Source organism: Medicago sativa, chromosome 8, assembly GCF_051527215.1.
Source record: "Medicago sativa cultivar Bolivia chromosome 8, Bolivia_mono, whole genome shotgun sequence".
In the NCBI taxonomy this organism is placed as follows: Eukaryota; Viridiplantae; Streptophyta; class Magnoliopsida; order Fabales; family Fabaceae; genus Medicago; species Medicago sativa.
This window is the reverse complement of record NC_140756.1, coordinates 24067129-24089201: the sequence shown is the minus strand read 5'-3', so window position 1 is coordinate 24089201 and position 22073 is coordinate 24067129. Positions and strand designations below refer to the sequence as shown.

Genomic DNA, 22073 nt, shown 5'->3' with positions numbered 1-22073 from the left:
AAAATGATAAAATCAACCTTGGAATTCGAATATATGCTTGTTAGATTTCATAGGAACTATTACATGCGTCGATTCGATAAGGCTATGCCACTTTATGACCTTTTTAGTGAAAGAAAAAGGTCAAAAACGAGTAAAATCCATAAATTAACAAGGAAATTCACTTAACCCCCAATTTGGTCTTTTTAAAAAATTCTAAAATAAACTGTGGATGTCGTAGATATGCTTGTTATATTTCCTAGGAACTATTACATGCTTCGATTCGATAAGGCTAGGCCACTTTATGACCTTTTTAGTGAAAGAAAAATGGTCAAAAACGAGTAAAATCCGTAAATTAACAAGGAAATTCAATTAACCCCCATTTTGGCCTTTTTTAAAAATTCTAAAATAAACCATGGATGTCGTAGATATGCTTGATAGATTTCCTAGGAACTATTACATGCTTCGATTCGATAAGGCTAGGCCACTTTATGACCATTTTAGTGAATTAAAAAAGGTCAAAAACGAGTAAAATCCGTAAATTAACAAGGAAATTCACTTAACCCTCATTTTGTCCATTTTTGAAAATGATAAAATCAACCTTGGAATTCGAATATATGCTTGTTAGATTTCATAGGAACTATTACATGCGTCGATTCGATAAGGGTATGCCACTTTATGACCTTTTTAGTGAAAGAAAAAGGTCAAAAACGAGTAAAATCCATAAATTAACAAGGAAATTCACTTAACCCCCATTTTGGCCTTTTTAAAAAATTCTGAAATAAACCATGGATGTCGTAGATATGCTTGTTAGATTTCCTAAGAACTATTACATGCTTCGATTTGATAAGGCTAGGCCACTTTATGACCTTTTTAGTGAAAGAAAAAGGTCAAAAACGAGTAAAATCCATAAATTAACAAGGAAATTCACTTAACCCCCATTTTGGCCTTTTTAAAAAATTCTAAAATAAACCATGGATGTCGTAGATATGCTTGTTAGATTTCCTAGGAACTATTACATGCTTCGATTCGATAAGGCTAGGCCACTTTATGACCTTTTTAGTGAAAGAAAAATGGTCAAAAACGAGTAAAATCCATAAATTAACAAGGAAATTCAATTAACCCCCATTTTGGCCGTTTTTAAAAATTCTAAAATAAATCATGGATGTCGTAGATATGCTTGATAGATTTCCTAGGAACTATTACATGCTTCGATTCGATAAGGCTAGGCCACTTTATGACCATTTTAGTGAATTAAAAAAGGTCAAAAACGAGTAAAATCCGTAAATTAACAAGGAAATTCACTTAACCCTCATTTTGTCCATTTTTGAAAATGATAAAATCAACCTTGGAATTCGAATATATGCTTGTTAGATTTCATAGGAACTATTACATGCGTCGATTCGATAAGGCTATGCCACTTTATGACCTTTTTAGTGAAAGAAAAAGGTCAAAAACGAGTAAAATCCATAAATTAACAAGGAAATTCACTTAACCCCCATTTTGGCCTTTTTAAAATATTCTGAAATAAACCATGGATGTCGTAGATATGCTTGTTAGATTTCCTAAGAACTATTACATGCTTCGATTCGATAAGGCTAGGCCACTTTATGACCTTTTTAGTGAAAGAAAAAGGTCAAAAACGAGTAAAATCCATAAATTAACAAGGAAATTCACTTAACCCCCATTTTGGCCTTTTTAAAAAATTCTAAAATAAACTGTGGATGTCGTAGATATGCTTGTTAGATTTCCTAGGAACTATTACATGCTTCGATTCGATAAGGCTAGGCCACTTTATGACCTTTTTAGTGAAAGAAAAATGGTCAAAAACGAGTAAAATCCGTAAATTAACAAGGAAATTCAATTAACCCCCATTTTGGCCGTTTTTAAAAATTCTACAATAAACCATGGATGTCGTAGATATGCTTGATAGATTTCCTAGAAACTATTACATGCTTCGATTCGATAAGGCTAGGCCACTTTATGACCATTTTAGTGAATTAAAAAAGGTCAAAAACGAGTAAAATCCGTAAATTAACAAGGAAATTCACTTAACCCTCATTTTGTCCATTTTTGAAAATGATAAAATCAACCTTGGAATTCGAATATATGCTTGTTAGATTTCATAGGAACTATTACATGCGTCGATTCGATAAGGCTATGCCACTTTATGACCTTTTTAGTGAAAGAAAAAGGTCAAAAACGAGTAAAATCCATAAATTAACAAGGAAATTCACTTAACCCCCATTTTGGCCTTTTTAAAAAATTCTAAAATAAACTGTGGATGTCGTAGATATGCTTGTTATATTTCCTAGGAACTATTACATGCTTCGATTCGATAAGGCTAGGCCACTTTATGACCTTTTTAGTGAAAGAAAAATGGTCAAAAACGAGTAAAATCCGTAAATTAACAAGGAAATTCAATTAACCCCCATTTTGGCCTTTTTTAAAAATTCTAAAATAAACCATGGATGTCGTAGATATGCTTGATAGATTTCCTAGGAACTATTACATGCTTCGATTCGATAAGGCTAGGCCACTTTATGATCATTTTAGTGAATTAAAAAAGGTCAAAAACGAGTAAAATCCGTAAATTAACAAGGAAATTCACTTAACCCTCATTTTGTCCATTTTTGAAAATGATAAAATCAACCTTGGAATTCGAATATATGCTTGTTAGATTTCATAGGAACTATTACATGCGTCGATTCGATAAGGCTATGCCACTTTATGACCTTTTTAGTGAAAGAAAAAGGTCAAAAACGAGTAAAATCCATAAATTAACAAGGAAATTCACTTAACCCCCATTTTGGCCTTTTTAAAATATTCTGAAATAAACCATGGATGTCGTAGATATGCTTGTTAGATTTCCTAAGAACTATTACATGCTTCGATTCGATAAGGCTAGGCCACTTTATGACCTTTTTAGTGAAAGAAAAAGGTCAAAAACGAGTAAAATCCATAAATTAACAAGGAAATTCACTTAACCCCCATTTTGGCCTTTTTAAAAAATTCTAAAATAAACTGTGGATGTCGTAGATATGCTTGTTAGATTTCCTAGGAACTATTACATGCTTCGATTCGATAAGGCTAGGCCACTTTATGACCTTTTTAGTGAAAGAAAAATGGTCAAAAACGAGTAAAATCCGTAAATTAACAAGGAAATTCAATTAACCCCCATTTTGGCCGTTTTAAAAATTCTAAAATAAACCATGGATGTCGTAGATATGCTTGATAGATTTCCTAGGAACTATTACATGCTTCGATTCGATAAGGCTAGGCCACTTTATGACCATTTTAGTGAATTAAAAAAGGTCAAAAACGAGTAAAATCCGTAAATTAACAAGGAAATTCACTTAACCCTCATTTTGTCCATTTTTGAAAATGATAAAATCAACCTTGGAATTCGAATATATGCTTGTTAGATTTCATAGGAACTATTACATGCGTCGATTCGATAAGGCTATGCCACTTTATGACCTTTTTAGTGAAAGAAAAAGGTCAAAAACGAGTAAAATCCATAAATTAACAAGGAAATTCACTTAACCCCCATTTTGGCCTTTTTAAAAAATTCTAAAATAAACTGTGGATGTCGTAGATATGCTTGTTATATTTCCTAGGAACTATTACATGCTTCGATTCGATAAGGCTAGGCCACTTTATGACCTTTTTAGTGAAAGAAAAATGGTCAAAAACGAGTAAAATCCGTAAATTAACAAGGAAATTCAATTAACCCCCATTTTGGCCTTTTTTAAAAATTCTAAAATAAACCATGGATGTCGTAGATATGCTTGATAGATTTCCTAGGAACTATTACATGCTTCGATTCGATAAGGCTAGGCCACTTTATGACCATTTTAGTGAATTAAAAAAGGTCAAAAACGAGTAAAATCCGTAAATTAACAAGGAAATTCACTTAACCCTCATTTTGTCCATTTTTGAAAATGATAAAATCAACCTTGGAATTCGAATATATGCTTGTTAGATTTCATAGGAACTATTACATGCGTCGATTCGATAAGGCTATGCCACTTTATGACCTTTTTAGTGAAAGAAAAAGGTCAAAAACGAGTAAAATCCATAAATTAACAAGGAAATTCACTTAACCCCCATTTTGGCCTTTTTAAAATATTCTGAAATAAACCATGGATGTCGTAGATATGCTTGTTAGATTTCCTAAGAACTATTACATGCTTCGATTCGATAAGGCTAGGCCACTTTATGACCTTTTTAGTGAAAGAAAAAGGTCAAAAACGAGTAAAATCCATAAATTAACAAGGAAATTCACTTAACCCCCATTTTGGCCTTTTTAAAAAATTCTAAAATAAACTGTGGATGTCGTAGATATGCTTGTTAGATTTCCTAGGAACTATTACATGCTTCGATTCGATAAGGCTAGGCCACTTTATGACCTTTTTAGTGAAAGAAAAATGGTCAAAAACGAGTAAAATCCGTAAATTAACAAGGAAATTCAATTAACCCCCATTTTGGCCGTTTTTAAAAATTCTAAAATAAACCATGGATGTCGTAGATATGCTTGATAGATTTCCTAGGAACTATTGAAGTAGATAAAATAGTCACAAGAAAGGGGGGGTTTGAATTGTGACCCTTTAAAAATTATCCTGAAACTTAAAAGTTATTCTCAAGTAGTTTACTTGGAATGGTTAAGTTAACTTTCTGAACTCAGAATGTTCTGAAGTTCATACACAGAAACTGATTAATAAAGTAAATGTGTTGGTGTGTGTTGTGTATACTGAAATTAAAGAGTATAAGGAAGAAAGAAAGAACACACAGAGATTTATAGAGGTTCACCCAATGTGGGCTAGTCCTCTCCTCACAATCTTGTGAGAGTTTCCACTATGATGCTTGAGATAACCTCTCAAGTCCTGCACCTTACAATCTTTGTTCACCTGAACAATTACAATCCTGTATTCTTTAAGCCTCAGCAGGCTTGCACCTTCTTGCTAAGTTACCCACTTAGACTTTTACAACCTTTGCTCAAACTAACACTTTAGTACCCCTAAAGCTAGATGAGACTTAGTTACAATTTATATGGAAGTTGAATGTTTGTGAATCAAACAGAGGAGGAAGAAGAGAAAGGAGTTATCTTAGAGATAACAAGGAGTATTGATTTGCACTAAGTAATGAAAGCCTTAGAGATTGATCAATTTCAGTTTGCAAGAGCTTCAAACAAAATCAGAGTTGTTTTCTTGTATGCTTTGCAATGGTGCAAGTAATGCTGAGCCTTTGAACTGTATTTATAGAGTCCTTGGGCTCAAATAGCCGTTGTAGGGTGTCCAATGGTGTTATGCCATGTGTCCTGGGTCCCACAAGCTTTTACTTAAAATTCTGGGCAAACATTCTGATCTCTGATGAACTTCAGAATGTTGTTGCGTTCATGATGATCTTCATCTGGGTTCATCATGTTCTTCATCTGGGTTCATCATATATGAATGAACATATGAAGTTCTGGGCGTGTCATATGCTTTTCATATGAATTTCTGGGCAATAACCAAAGTATGGACTTTGCTTCATACTTCAGAAAGTTCAGTTGCCAGATCTGCCTTGGAACTTGGTGCAGGAGGATATAGTGGGATTCTGCATCTTCATACACAGGCTTTGAGAGATTGTGTGGTCCTTGTTCTGTACCAACTCTCATACGTGTCTATCTCTGATTGAGCAAGATAGATTTGCTTTGCTTTTGCTTTTGCTTTTCACCTACTGTACTGTTCATAAAGTAGGCCTGTGCTGAGCTGAACATTCTGATCATCAGAATGTTCCATTTGTTTCACTTAGGATGATTTGTAAGACTACCATTTGATGTAATCAAATCCTAATAGTGAAACACAATGAAGAGCAGTAAATATAACATCTAGGATGATATTCCCTTGTGGAATATTCCTAGGACTTTAATGTTCATAGTCTTAAATGAACATAAAGTATCCTTTTTGACATAATCCTTGTATATGCCTTTATTGCTTGATTGATCCATGCAAAAGTACTTCTCTTGACATTTATTTATGTCACATGTGCCTTGCATGACCTTGATCCATGTTCTTGAGATTCTGGGCTTGTATAAAAGCAACCTTCTGATCTCTTGTGCGAACATTCTGATCTCTGAGCAACATTCTGATCTAACTTTCTGACCTCAGTGTTAGATCTTGAATTCAAATGTCCTTTGATTTCTTTATTCTTGGTATGATTTAAACCTTGTTCCTGTCTTAGTAAAACACTCAAGAGCACAAGTTAAATACCAAGGAATTAATCAAAGTCCATTAATTCTTTAATCATATTGGTTTATTATCTTTAAAATTAATTAGGGATTTTGCCTCAACAATCTCCCCCTTTTTGAAGATGATAAACCTATGATTTAGGATTAAGGATTTTGATTATATATGAAGAATAACAGAGCTTGAAAATTTATTTTAATGCTCCCCCTCATTTTTATAATTCATTATGCAGAGTTTTTAAGAACTTTAAAAAGCTCCCCCTCAATTTCATAATTCATTGCATAAAATAAAAAATATGCAGATTTGAACCAAACTCAATATCATTCATTAATGTAAAGCATGAAGTACAATTACATGAATATATGGTTCAAAAACAAAAAGAAATTCAAAGCATGTGATCAAGCAAAAAGTGAAGTTTCTAACTCCAATAACTAGTGATCACTAGACCTACTTAGGGCCTAAAACTAAGAAAAACTTAAGACTTAAATCCTAAAGCTTCTCCCCCTTTAGTCATCTGCAAAAAGGATAGGGAGGACAATACAGAAAGATTCAGGGAGTAGAATCCCCAGAATCAGAGGATGGTTCAGACTCAAACACAGATGGATCATCAAAAACTGGTGGATCAATGGCCAGACCAGGAGCATGGACTTTGACAGTCCAATCAGCCAAAGCACAGACAATTTTGTGTGTCTTGGTGGAGACCCTGAGTGCCCTTGAGGCTAACTTCTCAGCCCTTGAAGGCTTGGTAGGTGCAGCAGGTGGAACAGCATCAGAAGCTTCAGCCTTCTCTTTGTTGGCAGACACAAAGGTATTGAGGGAGTCAAAAAGAGCAGCCATATTAGGAAGCTTGCTTGTGGTGGTAGTTTTCATTGGTGGTGGTGGTGGAGTGTATGAGGGAATGGTGTCTGGAGTTGGAAGGTTAGAAACCAAAAAGTTGCTTGTACCAGCAACAGATCCCATTGTGGAGGATGAGAGGTTAACATTCTGACCAGTTTGAGCCATGAGCTGTACCTCAACAGAGGGCAAAGATCCTGAGGCCATAGGCACTGGATCTGCTGACAGCTGGCTAACTTGAGCAAGAAGAGGCTCATTTGATGCATTCAAACCAGCAGAGACTTGAACATTCTGACTGACTGGAACATCTTCAGCAGGAATTTCAACATTCTGAGCTTCAGAGATTTCAACATTCTGACCTGCAGCTGGTTCCTGAACATGTTGAGTGGTGTCCTGACCATCTTGGAACACATCATTGTTGAAGTCAGTGTTGACATCTTCAATGTTGAGATCAAATCCAGTTGTGAACTCCATTTGTTCAACTTGAATATCTTTCTCCATGGACATGTTTGAAGCTAAAATTTCTGCCACTTCCTGAGTATCTTCATCAACATTCTGAGCTATCTTCTCAGTATTTTCTTCAACTCTTTGATTTGGATCAACAGAGTTTTCCTTACCAGCCATCTGAGATATACCTTCATGAATCTCAGTTGCTTGCTTAACATTCTCAGCTTCCCTTTGAAGAGATGCATCATCATCCTTCTGAGCATCATCTTCAATCATTGATTCACCAATCAAGGCCTTGAACTGAGAGCTTCCTTCTTGAACAATCTCCTTTGCAAGTTGAGAAACTTGAGAAAACAACTCCAAAGCTGGTGGAGAGGGAGGTCTGACTTCTGCATTCTTAGGAGATTCATCTCTGATATCTTCTACCTTTCTTTTCTTCCTGGTTTTCTGAACATTCTGATTAGAAGTCCTTTTAGAAGATCCAGAAGTGCCTGAGGTTGTGAAGGAAGGCATATTTGAGGTGGTGGTGCGTAGTTGACCTAAAGTCTTTGATGTGAACTTCATGAAGTCAAGCTTGCGTGGTTCTCCCTCAAGTGGCACTTTTGCCTTCTGAAATATAGGTGTAAGGTGCATTGCATAGGGCAATCCAGTGACAGTTTGTTTCATTGCCAAACATGAGTCAATCATGTGTTGAATGATGAGAAAGCAAAGGTTAATTTTGGTTTTGCTTATGAGATGGTGGATGATGCATAGGTCCATGTCAGAGACAACATCAAAAGATCCACATTTTGGTATTAGAGTGTGCCTAATCATGTTGTGAAGGATTTTTGGGACATCTACTAGATTTGTGAAGTTAAAGGTGAGATTTTCTTTGGTGTAATTGGCTATGAGTTGAGTTTTGCTAACTCTGAGGTCATCAAACCAAGAACAAGAAAATAGTTTGTTACCTTCATTTGGAATTTTCAAGGCTTCAGAGAGGAAATCCTGAGTGATAGTGATCTGTACTCCTTTTACAGAAGAGATGAGAAAGTTCTCATTTTCCCTTTTGTTCTGCTTCACAATCAAGTTAATGTAGAACTCTCTAACCAAACCTTCATAGGTGTGCTCTTGTAGAGACACAAAGTTAGTCCAGCCTTGTGGATCTGTGAATTTCTTCAGATCCCAACCTTTTGTCTTTAAGCTATCAAACTCAAAACACTTAGTTCTGCTCATTGGTCTGAGGGCAATCTTCTCTGCTCTCTGAGCTTTTAGAACAGCAGCAACTCTAGCAATGTCTTTTCCTTTGCCATGCTTTTTAGGAGAAATTTTCTCCTCTTCTTCAGGAGTCTTTTCTTCAGACTCTTCCTCATCATTCTCATCATCATCTTCCTGAGATGATGAACTTCCTTTTGATGGAGAGGGAGTGGCAACTTTCTTTCCTTTCTTTGAGTGTACTCTCATGGATTTCACTATTTCAGAGAGAGTTTGCTCAGAGTCTTCTTCCAATTTTTCTTCCTTTTCAGGAATTTCCATTTCTTCTTCTGGATCCTCTTCAGAATCTTCTTCTCTTTCATCATCACTTGATTCTGTCTTCTTCTCTTCGTCAGAGACAAGATTCACATGTGAGACCTTAGGTTCCTTTGATGAATGCTTCATCCTAGATGATCTTCTAGTAGGAATAGGTCTGGGTTTGGTGATGGGTTTCTTAGAGGCTTTTGATTTTGAGGATTTGGGTGGATCAAAAGCAGGATAGACCACATCTGGAAGAACAGTGTGAACAGGGGTTTCACTTAGTGGTTGTTGATCAGAGGATTGACCAGCAGCAGCGTTTGGTGGTGGTGATTGAGAACGTTCCACTTGTGGAACTTCATTATCAGAGAGTTTTGAAGTGGTTTTTGTTCTTGCCATTTTCTTTGTAAGCGAGAGAGAGAAACAGAGGGTTTGTGAGTTTTGAGAGTGAGAAGAAAGAAGTTTTGGATTGAGATAGTTGTGAAATAATCAGAGGTGGTTACTGATTATATAGACCAAACGTGCTGAAGGAAAAGAAAGAGAGAAAGGAAATGATGGCAGTTTTGCATTGGAAAAGATGAAACTGCAGAAAAGTAACGGTCAGAGGAGAGAGAGAAAAAAGTAGCCGTTTGTGGGAAATGGAAGGGATTGGTTGATTTGATAGTTCAGGTTTTACATGGTGGTTAAACCTTAAACTCATCTTCTTATAACCAAACATTAAATGCTTGAGATTATAGAAGGATTTTTGGAGAAAGTCAACACAGAATCTTACGCATGAGATAGTTGACCCAGAAATCAAGTTTTGAATATAACTGAGTTTTGTGGACATCCTGAAAGGATGAAACTCAGATGAAAAAACTTGTGAATGTTGATTGAATGAATGTTAGGATGAACATTCTGATCATATGAACATTCTGACCTGATGAACATTCTGAACTCAAGAACATTCTGAGCTTAGGAACATTCTGAACTCAGGAACATTCTGATGAATGTTCTGATTATGATAGATCTATCTGATTTGCATCAGATGACATCAAGGGGTTTAGTCTAAGGCCCTTAGTGATCTGTAATCAATCTTTATTGGGATTTTTCATGATTGACAATTTTTCTTTAAGAAAATTGAATCTATCCTCAACAAGGGATTTTGTGAAAATGTCAGCTAGTTGATTTTCAGTATCAACAAAGCTTAATGCAATATTCTTTTTCTGAACATGGTCTCTAATGAAATGATGCTTTATTTCAATATGTTTAGACCTAGAATGCTGAATAGGGTTCTTAGAAAGATTAATTGCACTTGTATTATCACAGAAAATAGGAACACTTGTGTACCTTAATGAGTAATCTTCCAACTGATTTCTTACCCATAAAATTTGAGAGCAACAACTAGCTGCAGATACATACTCAGCTTCAGTTGTGGAGAGAGCAATGGTGTTTTGCTTTCTGCAAGACCATCCAATCAATGCTTGTCCCAAGAATTGACATGATCCACTTGTACTCTTCCTCTCAACTTTGTCTCCAGCATAGTCAGCATCACAATATGCTACAAGATCAAAACTAGAACCTTTTCTATACCAAAGGCCAAGATCAGTAGTACCTACTAGATATCTAAAAATCCTTTTAACTGCAGTTAAATGGGATTCTTTTGCACAAGTTTGAAATCTAGCACATAAACCTACTGCAAACATAATGTCAGGTCTGCTAGCAGTCAAATATAATAATGAGCCTATCATGCCTCTATATTCTTTTTCAGAAATAGATTTTCCACTCTCATCCTTATCTAAACTTGAAGATGGATGCATAGGGGTGACCATGATTTTTGCCTCATTCATTTTATATTTCTTAAGAATGTCTTTGACATATTTTTCTTGACTTATGAAAATTCCATTTGGATGTTGTTTGATTTGTAAACCAAGGAAGAAACCAAGTTCACCCATCATGCTCATCTCAAATTCAATTTGCATAAGGTTGGAAAATTCTTCACACATTTTCATTTTGGTGGCACCAAAAATAATATCATCCACATAAATTTGAACAATAAGTAAGTCAGAGTCATGTGTTTTTCTAAAAAGTGTGGTATCAATTTTTCCTCTTGAAAAACCATTTTCAATTAAAAATGTGCTAAGTCTGTCATACCAAGCTCTAGGAGCTTGTTTAAGACCATAGAGTGCTTTAGTGAGTTTGAAAACATGATCTGGTTTTTCTTTACTTATGAAACCAGGAGGTTGACTTACATAAACTTCCTCATTTAGAAAACCATTTAAAAATGCACTTTTAACATCCATTTGAAAAAGTTTAATGCTTTTATGTGCAGCATATGCAAGGAGAATTCTGATGGCTTCTAACCTTGCCACTGGTGCAAAGGTCTCATCATAGTCAATACCTTCTTGTTGGTTGTAACCTTGAGCAACTAACCTTGCTTTGTTTCTGACAACCTTACCATTTTCATCAAGCTTGTTTCTGAAAACCCATCTTGTTCCAATGATGGTTTTCTCTTGATTATTTGGAACCAGGTTCCAAACTTTGTTCCTTTCAAACTGAGAAAGTTCCTCCTTCATGGCCTCAATCCAGGAATCATCAATAATAGCTTCATTGATTGACTTGGGTTCCATTTGAGAGATCATTGCCATGTTGGTATCTTGAAAGGACAATCTGGTTCTTACACCATCAGTTGTGCTTCCAATGATTTGATCTACAGGATGGTCTCCTACCATTCTCCAACTTCTTGGTGGACTTTGGAAGGTTTGATCCTGAACATTCTGATCATCTTCTTTCTCAACTGAAGTGTCAATGTTCTGACTGGGAACATTCTGAAGTGTTGGCACTTCTGTGTCTTCACTTTCTTTTGGTTGAGAATGTTCATCATATTCATCAAATATGACATGCATACTAATTTCAACTGTCTGGGTTTTTAGATTGTACACTCTATAACCTTTAGAAGTTGTAGAGTATCCTAAAAAGATAGCTTTATCTGATTTAGGATCAAACTTACCCAATTTTTCTTTATTGTTCAGAATGTAGCAATAACAGCCAAATATGTGAAAATAAGATATGCTAGGTTTAATGTTTTTCCAGAGTTCATATGGAGTTTTATTAAGAACTTTTCTTATTGAAACTCTATTCAAAATGTAGCAAGATGTGTTAATGGCTTCTGCCCAAAAATAATCTTCAACATTTGATTCATTTAACATTGTTCTAGCCATTTCTTGTAAAGTCCTATTTTTTCTTTCAACAACTCCATTTTGTTGTGGAGTTCTTGCACAAGAAAAATTATGTTTAATACCATTTTCATCAAAGAATGTTTTGAAAGATGCATTTTCAAATTCTCCTCCATGATCACTCCTTACTGTAATGATATTAGAACCTTTTTCATTTTGAACTCTTTTACAAAAGTGTTGAAATGCTTCAAAAGATTCATCTTTGTGTTTTAAAAACAGCACCCATGTAAATCTGGAAAAATCATCAACAATAACAAACCCATATCTTTTGCCTGTTAGACTAGCAGTTTGAACTGGACCAAATAGATCAATGTGAAGAAGTTCTAAAGGTTTCTGAGTTGAAACAAACTCAATGGTTTTAAAACTACTTTTCACTTGTTTACCTTTGACACATGCTTCACAGATCTTATCCTTGTCAAAGCTAATCTTAGGCAAACCTCTAACTAGATCAAGTTGAGAAAGTTTAGCAATGGTTTTCATGCTTATATGACCAGCCCTTTTGTGCCAAATCCATTTGTCCTTTTCAAGGGACATGAAACAGGATTCTGCAGGCATATCATTTAGTTCTAAGACATACAAGTTCTTTCTTCTTGATCCAGTGAAAAACAGTTTGTTAGAGGAGGTTTGTCTTATTTCACATATGTTAGGTTTAAAGATCACTTCAAATCCACTATCACACAATTGACTTATGCTAAGTAGATTGTGTTTTAAACCTTCTACATACTGAACATTTTCTATCTTAGCAGAGTTAGGTTTACCTATAGTACCTTTACCTCTGATCTTACCTTTGTCATTGTTTCCAAATGTCACCAGTCCTCCATCCTTCTTTTCAAAGGTCAGAAAACAGTTCCTGTCACCTGTCATGTGCCTAGAACAACCACTATCCAAGTACCATGGCTTTGTTCTAGCACCCTGAGGCAGGACCTACATTTGATAAGATAAAAATTTTAGGTACCCATGTAATGTTGGGTCCTTGAGGGTTAGTTCTTCTAAGAGATCCTTCCTTATTGTAACATTCTGTCTTGTGTGATCAGATTTGTTACAGTAGGAGCATGACTTCTTAGCTTTCTCAGCCTTTTGTGAACTTTCTGATCTATTGAGATAAGAACGTTCTGAACTAAGATTAATTTTATTTTCTTTGATAAGTTTTTTCTTGACATGGCATATTTTTTCATCATGTCCATACCTATCACAAAAATAACATTTAGTTCTTGGTTTAGTTTTAGGTACAAAACTTTCAATGATTTTGTGTGGATCCTTAAAGCCTAAGCCAGATTTTTTTGCACTTTCATTTTGAGATCCTAAGATATTTTGAAATGTTTCTGTAGATTTTATAAAACCTGTAAGATCATTTTTCAAAGTTTCAACTTCCTTTTTCAAAAGTGTGTTTTCCTTTTTCATCTCAGAAGGTATAGAAATAATGCCTTTTTGTTTCTTGTTTAACTCTTTTTGTTTTTCTGACATTTCAAAATGGGAATCTTGCAAAATCTGTATGGTTTTTCTGGATTCATCATATTTGTTTTGAAGTGTTTCTTTTTCTGCTTTTATTTCAGAAAGTTCCTTGATTAAAGAATGACATCTATTAGTTAAGAAGTTTGAGTCATATAAGAGACTATCTATTTTACTTTCAAGATCTTTATAAAAAGAATCAGTTTTATAGACAATTACCTCTTCTTCATCATCTGACTGAGCCATCAATCCCATGTTGGCTTCTTCATCTTCTTGAGGTTCTGACTCTTCTAAGTCATCCCAAGTGATCATTGCCTTCTTCTTGAAGGGAGGTTTCCTTTGCACCTTCTTGATGTCAGGGCATTCACTCTTGTAGTGTCCAGTTTTGTTGCAGCCATAACAAGTGACTTGGCTTTTGTCAGCTTCAGTTCTGGTGCTATTGTTGGTGTTTGGAAACTTCTTTCTGATCTGATTTCTTCTCAACATCATTCTTTGAATTCTTTTGGAGATTAGTGCAAGTTCATCTTCAGCTTCTTCTTCATGAACTTCATCTAATTCTTGTGGTTCTTGTACCTCATCATCAGCAACTGATGGGGTTTGCTGAGATGCTTTTAAAGCAAGTGTTTTAACCTTCTTCACTGGTTTGTCTCCTTGAAGTACCACTTCATGAGCTCTCAGTGATCCAATGAGATCTTCCAGGTTCATATATTTCAAATCTTTGGCCTGAGTGATTGCAGTGACCATAGGTCTCCACACACTTGGAAGACATCTTAATATTTTTCTGATTCTATCATGAGTAGAATATGCCTTTCCAAGAGATCTCATTTCATTTACTATTGTAGTAAATCTAGCATACATCTCATCAATGGTTTCATTTTCACTCATTTCAAAGACTTCAAACTTTCTGACACCTATGTCAATTCTAGTTTCTTTGACATGAGATGTACCCTCATGATGTATTTTCAGAGTATCCCATACCTCTTTAGCATTCTTACATTCATCAACTCTTTCACTTTCTTCCATGGTTAGTGCACATGATAAAAAGAGTCTAGCTTTAGAGTTTAACAATACCTGAGCCTTTTCATCTGTTGACCATGAACTCTTTTCTTTGACAGCTCCTTCTTTGGTTGTTGGGACAAAATCTCCATCTGTGATGACTTGCCACATATCATTGTCTTGAGATCTGAGGAAGAGTTCCATTTTGCCTTTCCAGAAGTAATAGTTTGAGCCATCAAAAAGTGGTGGTCTGTTTGATGATCCTCCTTCAGCTATGTACTTGACTTTAGACATGCTTCCTGAATCTTTTCTCTAACACTTGTTAAAGTGTTCAAACCCTTAGAACCAGGCTCTTGATACCAATTGAAGTAGATAAAATAGTCACAAGAAAGGGGGGGGGGTTTGAATTGTGACCCTTTAAAAATTATCCTGAAACTTAAAAGTTATTCTCAAGTAGTTTACTTGGAATGGTTAAGTTAACTTTCTGAACTCAGAACGTTCTGAAGTTCATACACAGAAACTGATTAATAAAGTAAATGTGTTGGTGTGTGTTGTGTATACTGAAATTAAAGAGTATAAGGAAGAAAGAAAGAACACACAGAGATTTATAGAGGTTCACCCAATGTGGGCTAGTCCTCTCCTCACAATCTTGTGAGAGTTTCCACTATGATGCTTGAGATAACCTCTCAAGTCCTGCACCTTACAATCTTTGTTCACCTGAACAATTACAATCCTGTATTCTTTAAGCCTCAGCAGGCTTGCACCTTCTTGCTAAGTTACCCACTTAGACTTTTACAACCTTTGCTCAAACTAACACTTTAGTACCCCTAAAGCTAGATGAGACTTAGTTACAATTTATATGGAAGTTGAATGTTTGTGAATCAAACAGAGGAGGAAGAAGAGAAAGGAGTTATCTTAGAGATAACAAGGAGTATTGATTTGCACTAAGTAATGAAAGCCTTAGAGATTGATCAATTTCAGTTTGCAAGAGCTTCAAACAAAATCAGAGTTGTTTTCTTGTATGCTTTGCAATGGTGCAAGTAATGCTGAGCCTTTGAACTGTATTTATAGAGTCCTTGGGCTCAAATAGCTGTTGTAGGGTGTCCAATGGTGTTATGCCATGTGTCCTGGGTCCCACAAGCTTTTACTTAAAATTCTGGGCAAACATTCTGATCTCTGATGAACTTCAGAATGTTGTTGCGTTCATGATGATCTTCATCTGGGTTCATCATGTTCTTCATCTGGGTTCATCATATATGAATGAACATATGAAGTTCTGGGCGTGTCATATGCTTTTCATATGAATTTCTGGGCAATAACCAAAGTATGGACTTTGCTTCATACTTCAGAAAGTTCAGTTGCCAGATCTGCCTTGGAACTTGGTGCAGGAGGATATAGTGGGATTCTGCATCTTCATACACAGGCTTTGAGAGATTGTGTGGTCCTTGTTCTGTACCAACTCTCATACGTGTCTATCTCTGATTGAGCAAGATAGATTTGCTTTGCTTTTGCTTTTGCTTTTCACCTACTGTACTGTTCATAAAGTAGGCCTGTGCTGAGCTGAATATTCTGATCATCAGAATGTTCCATTTGTTTCACTTAGGATGATTTGTAAGACTACCATTTGATGTAATCAAATCCTAATAGTGAAACACAATGAAGAGCAGTAAATATAACATCTAGGATGATATTCCCCTGTGGAATATTCCTAGGACTTTAATGTTCATAGTCTTAAATGAACATAAAGTATCCTTTTTGACATAATCCTTGTATATGCCTTTATTGCTTGATTGATCCATGCAAAAGTACTTCTCTTGACATTTATTTATGTCACATGTGCCTTGCATGACCTTGATCCATGTTCTTGAGATTCTGGGCTTGTATAAAAGCAACCTTCTGATCTCTTGTGCGAACATTCTGATCTCTGAGCAACATTCTGATCTAACTTTCTGACCTCAGTGTTAGATCTTGAATTCAAATGTCCTTTGATTTCTTTATTCTTGGTATGATTTAAACCTTGTTCCTGTCTTAGTAAAACACTCAAGAGCACAAGTTAAATACCAAGGAATTAATCAAAGTCCATTAATTCTTTAATCATATTGGTTTATTATCTTTAAAATTAATTAGGGATTTTGCCTCAACAACTATTACATGCTTCGATTCGATAAGGCTAGGCCACTTTATGACCATTTTAGTGAATTAAAAAAGGTCAAAAACGAGTAAAATCCGTAAATTAACAAGGAAATTCACTTAACCCTCATTTTGTCCATTTTTGAAAATGATAAAATCAACCTTGGAATTCGAATATATGCTTGTTAGATTTCATAGGAACTATTACATGCGTCGATTCGATAAGGCTATGCCACTTTATGACCTTTTTAGTGAAAGAAAAAGGTCAAAAACGAGTAAAATCCATAAATTAACAAGGAAATTCACTTAACCCCCATTTTGGCCTTTTTAAAAAATTCTAAAATAAACCATGGATGTCGTAGATATGCTTGTTAGATTTCCTAGGAACTATTACATGCTTCGATTCGATAAGGCTAGGCCACTTTATGACCTTTTTAGTGAAAGAAAAATGGTCAAAAACGAGTAAAATCCGTAAATTAACAAGGAAATTCAATTAACCCCCATTTTGGCCGTTTTTAAAAATTCTAAAATAAACCATGGATGTCGTAGATATGCTTGATAGATTTCCTAGGAACTATTACATGCTTCGATTCGATAAGGCTAGGCCACTTTATGACCATTTTAGTGAATTAAAAAAGGTCAAAAACGAGTAAAATCCGTAAATTAACAAGGAAATTCACTTAACCCTCATTTTGTCCATTTTTGAAAATGATAAAATCAACCTTGGAATTCGAATATATGCTTGTTAGATTTCATAGGAACTATTACATGCGTCGATTCGATAAGGCTATGCCACTTTATGACCTTTTTAGTGAAAGAAAAAGGTCAAAAACGAGTAAAATCCATAAATTAACAAGGAAATTCACTTAACCCCCATTTTGGCCTTTTTAAAATATTCTGAAATAAACCATGGATGTCGTAGATATGCTTGTTAGATTTCCTAAGAACTATTACATGCTTCGATTCGATAAGGCTAGGCCACTTTATGACCTTTTTAGTGAAAGAAAAAGGTCAAAAACGAGTAAAATCCATAAATTAACAAGGAAATTCACTTAACCCCCATTTTGGCCTTTTTAAAAAATTCTAAAATAAACTGTGGATGTCGTAGATATGCTTGTTAGATTTCCTAGGAACTATTACATGCTTCGATTCGATAAGGCTAGGCCACTTTATGACCTTTTTAGTGAAAGAAAAATGGTCAAAAACGAGTAAAATCCGTAAATTAACAAGGAAATTCAATTAACCCCCATTTTGGCCGTTTTTAAAAATTCTAAAATAAACCATGGATGTCGTAGATATGCTTGATAGATTTCCTAGGAACTATTACATGCTTCGATTCGATAAGGCTAGGCCACTTTATGACCATTTTAGTGAATTAAAAAAGGTCAAAAACGAGTAAAATCCGTAAATTAACAAGGAAATTCACTTAACCCTCATTTTGTCCATTTTTGAAAATGATAAAATCAACCTTGGAATTCGAATATATGCTTGTTAGATTTCATAGGAACTATTACATGCGTCGATTCGATAAGGCTATGCCACTTTATGACCTTTTTAGTGAAAGAAAAAGGTCAAAAACGAGTAAAATCCATAAATTAACAAGGAAATTCACTTAACCCCCATTTTGGCCTTTTTAAAAAATTCTAAAATAAACTGTGGATGTCGTAGATATGCTTGTTATATTGCCTAGGAACTATTACATGCTTCGATTCGATAAGGCTAGGCCACTTTATGACCTTTTTAGTGAAAGAAAAATGGTCAAAAACGAGTAAAATCCGTAAATTAACAAGGAAATTCAATTAACCCCCATTTTGGCCTTTTTTAAAAATTCTAAAATAAACCATGGATGTCGTAGATATGCTTGATAGATTTCCTAGGAACTATTACATGCTTCGATTCGATAAGGCTAGGCCACTTTATGACCATTTTAGTGAATTAAAAAAGGTCAAAAACGAGTAAAATCCGTAAATTAACAAGGAAATTCACTTAACCCTCATTTTGTCCATTTTTGAAAATGATAAAATCAACCTTGGAATTCGAATATATGCTTGTTAGATTTCATAGGAACTATTACATGCGTCGATTCGATAAGGCTATGCCACTTTATGACCTTTTTAGTGAAAGAAAAAGGTCAAAAACGAGTAAAATCCATAAATTAACAAGGAAATTCACTTAACCCCCATTTTGGCCTTTTTAAAATATTCTGAAATAAACCATGGATGTCGTAGATATGCTTGTTAGATTTCCTAAGAACTATTACATGCTTCGATTCGATAAGGCTAGGCCACTTTATGACCTTTTTAGTGAAAGAAAAAGGTCAAAAACGAGTAAAATCCATAAATTAACAAGGAAATTCACTTAACCCCCATTTTGGCCTTTTTAAAAAATTCTAAAATAAACTGTGGATGTCGTAGATATGCTTGTTAGATTTCCTAGGAACTATTACATGCTTCGATTCGATAAGGCTAGGCCACTTTATGACCTTTTTAGTGAAAGAAAAATGGTCAAAAACGAGTAAAATCCGTAAATTAACAAGGAAATTCAATTAACCCCCATTTTGGCCGTTTTTAAAAATTCTAAAATAAACCATGGATGTCGTAGATATGCTTGATAGATTTCCTAGGAACTATTACATGCTTCGATTCGATAAGGCTAGGCCACTTTATGACCATTTTAGTGAATTAAAAAAGGTCAAAAACGAGTAAAATCCGTAAATTAACAAGGAAATTCACTTAACCCTCATTTTGTCCATTTTTGAAAATGATAAAATCAACCTTGGAATTCGAATATATGCTTGTTAGATTTCATAGAAACTATTACATGCGTCGATTCGATAAGGCTATGCCACTTTATGACCTTTTTAGTGAAAGAAAAAGGTCAAAAACGAGTAAAATCCATAAATTAACAAGGAAATTCACTTAACCCCCATTTTGGCCTTTTTAAAAAATTCTAAAATAAACTGTGGATGTCGTAGATATGCTTGTTAGATTTCCTAGGAACTATTACATGCTTCGATTCGATAAGGCTAGGCCACTTTATGACCTTTTTAGTGAAAGAAAAATGGTCAAAAACGAGTAAAATCCGTAAATTAACAAGGAAATTCAATTAACCCCCATTTTGGCCTTTTTTAAAAATTCTAAAATAAACCATGGATGTCGTAGATATGCTTGATAGATTTCCTAGGAACTATTACATGCTTCGATTCGATAAGGCTAGGCCACTTTATGACCATTTTAGTGAATTAAAAAAGGTCAAAAACGAGTAAAATCCGTAAATTAACAAGGAAATTCACTTAACCCTCATTTTACCCATTTTTGAAAATGATAAAATCAACCTTGGAATTCGAATATATGCTTGTTAGATTTCATAGGAACTATTACATGCGTCGATTCGATAAGGCTATGCCACTTTATGACCTTTTTAGTGAAAGAAAAAGGTCAAAAACGAGTAAAATCCATAAATTAACAAGGAAATTCACTTAACCCCCATTTTGGCCTTTTTAAAAAATTCTGAAATAAACCATGGATGTCGTAGATATGCTTGTTAGATTTCCTAAGAACTATTACATGCTTCGATTTGATAAGGCTAGGCCACTTTATGACCTTTTTAGTGAAAGAAAAAGGTCAAAAACGAGTAAAATCCATAAATTAACAAGGAAATTCACTTAACCCCCATTTTGGCCTTTTTAAAAAATTCTAAAATAAACCATGGATGTCGTAGATATGCTTGTTAGATTTCCTAGGAACTATTACATGCTTCGATTCGATAAGGCTAGGCCACTTTATGTCCTTTTTAGTGAAAGAAAAATGGTCAAAAACGAGTAAAATCCGTAAATTAACAAGGAAATTCAATTAACCCCCATTTTGGCCGTTTTTAAAAATTCTAAAATAAACCATGGATGTCGTAGATATGCTTGATAGATTTCCTAGGAACTATTACATGCTTCGATTCGATAAGGCTAGGCCACTTTATGACCATTTTAGTGAATTCAAAAAGGTCAAAAACGAGTAAAATCCGTAAATTAACAAGGAAATTCACTTAACCCTCATTTTGTCCATTTTTGAAAATGATAAAATCAACCTTGGAATTCGAATATATGCTTGTTAGATTTCATAGGAACTATTACATGCGTCGATTCGATAAGGCTATGCCACTTTATGACCTTTTTAGTGAAAGAAAAAGGTCAAAAACGAGTAAAATCCATAAATTAACAAGGAAATTCACTTAACCCCCATTTTGGCCTTTTTAAAATATTCTGAAATAAACCATGGATGTCGTAGATATGCTTGTTAGATTTCCTAAGAACTATTACATGCTTCGATTCGATAAGGCTAGGCCACTTTATGACCTTTTTAGTGAAAGAAAAAGGTCAAAAACGAGTAAAATCCATAAATTAACAAGGAAATTCACTTAACCCCCATTTTGGCCTTTTTAAAAAATTCTAAAATAAACCATGGATGACGTAGATATGCTTGTTAGATTTCCTAGGAACTATTACATGCTTCGATTCGATAAGGCTAGGCCACTTTATGACCTTTTTAGTGAAAGAAAAAGGGTCAAAAATGAGTAAAATCTGTATATTAACAAGGAAATCCACTTAACCCCCATTTTGGCCTTTTTAAAAAATTCTAAAATAAACCATGGATGTCGTAGATATGCTTGTTAGATTTCCTAGGAACTATTACATGCTTCGATTCGATAAGGCTAGGCCACTTTATGACCTTTTTAGTGAAAGAAAAATGGTCAAAAACGAGTAAAATCCGTAAATTAACAAGGAAATTCAATTAACCCCCATTTTGGCCGTTTTTAAAAATTCTAAAATAAACCATGGATGTCGTAGATATGCTTGATAGATTTCCTAGGAACTATTACATGCTTCGATTCGATAAGGCTAGGCCACTTTATGACCTTTTTAGTGAAAGAAAAAGGTCAAAAACGAGTAAAATCCATAAATTAACAAGGAAATTCACTTAACCCCCATTTTGGCCTTTTTAAAAAATTCTAAAATAAACCATGGATGTCGTAGATATGCTTGTTTGATTTCCTAGGAACTATTACATGCTTCGATTCGATGAGGCTAGGCCACTTTATGACCGTTTTAGTGAAAGAAAAAGGGTCAAAAACGAGTAAAATTCGTAAATTAACAAGGACATTCACTTAACCCTCATTTTGTCCGTGTTTGAAAATGATAAAATCAACCTTGGAAGTCGAATATATGCTTGTTAGATTTCATAGGAACTATTACACGCTTCGATTCGATAAGGCTAGGCCACTTTATGACCTTTTTAGTGAAAGAAAAAGGGTCAAA

General features: G+C 34.7%; 1 protein-coding gene across 1 annotated transcript; it reads right to left on the bottom strand.

Annotated features, from left to right (window-relative positions):
- Nucleotides 1-6447: 6447 nt before the first annotated feature.
- Nucleotides 6448-9374, bottom strand: LOC146897851 (uncharacterized). The gene has a single exon (XM_085736479.1). The coding sequence runs from the start codon at nt 9372-9374 to the stop codon at nt 6756-6758; it is 2619 nt and encodes an 872-aa protein (XP_085592605.1). The 3' UTR covers nt 6448-6755.
- Between the last annotated feature and the right edge of the window lie 12699 nt (nt 9375-22073).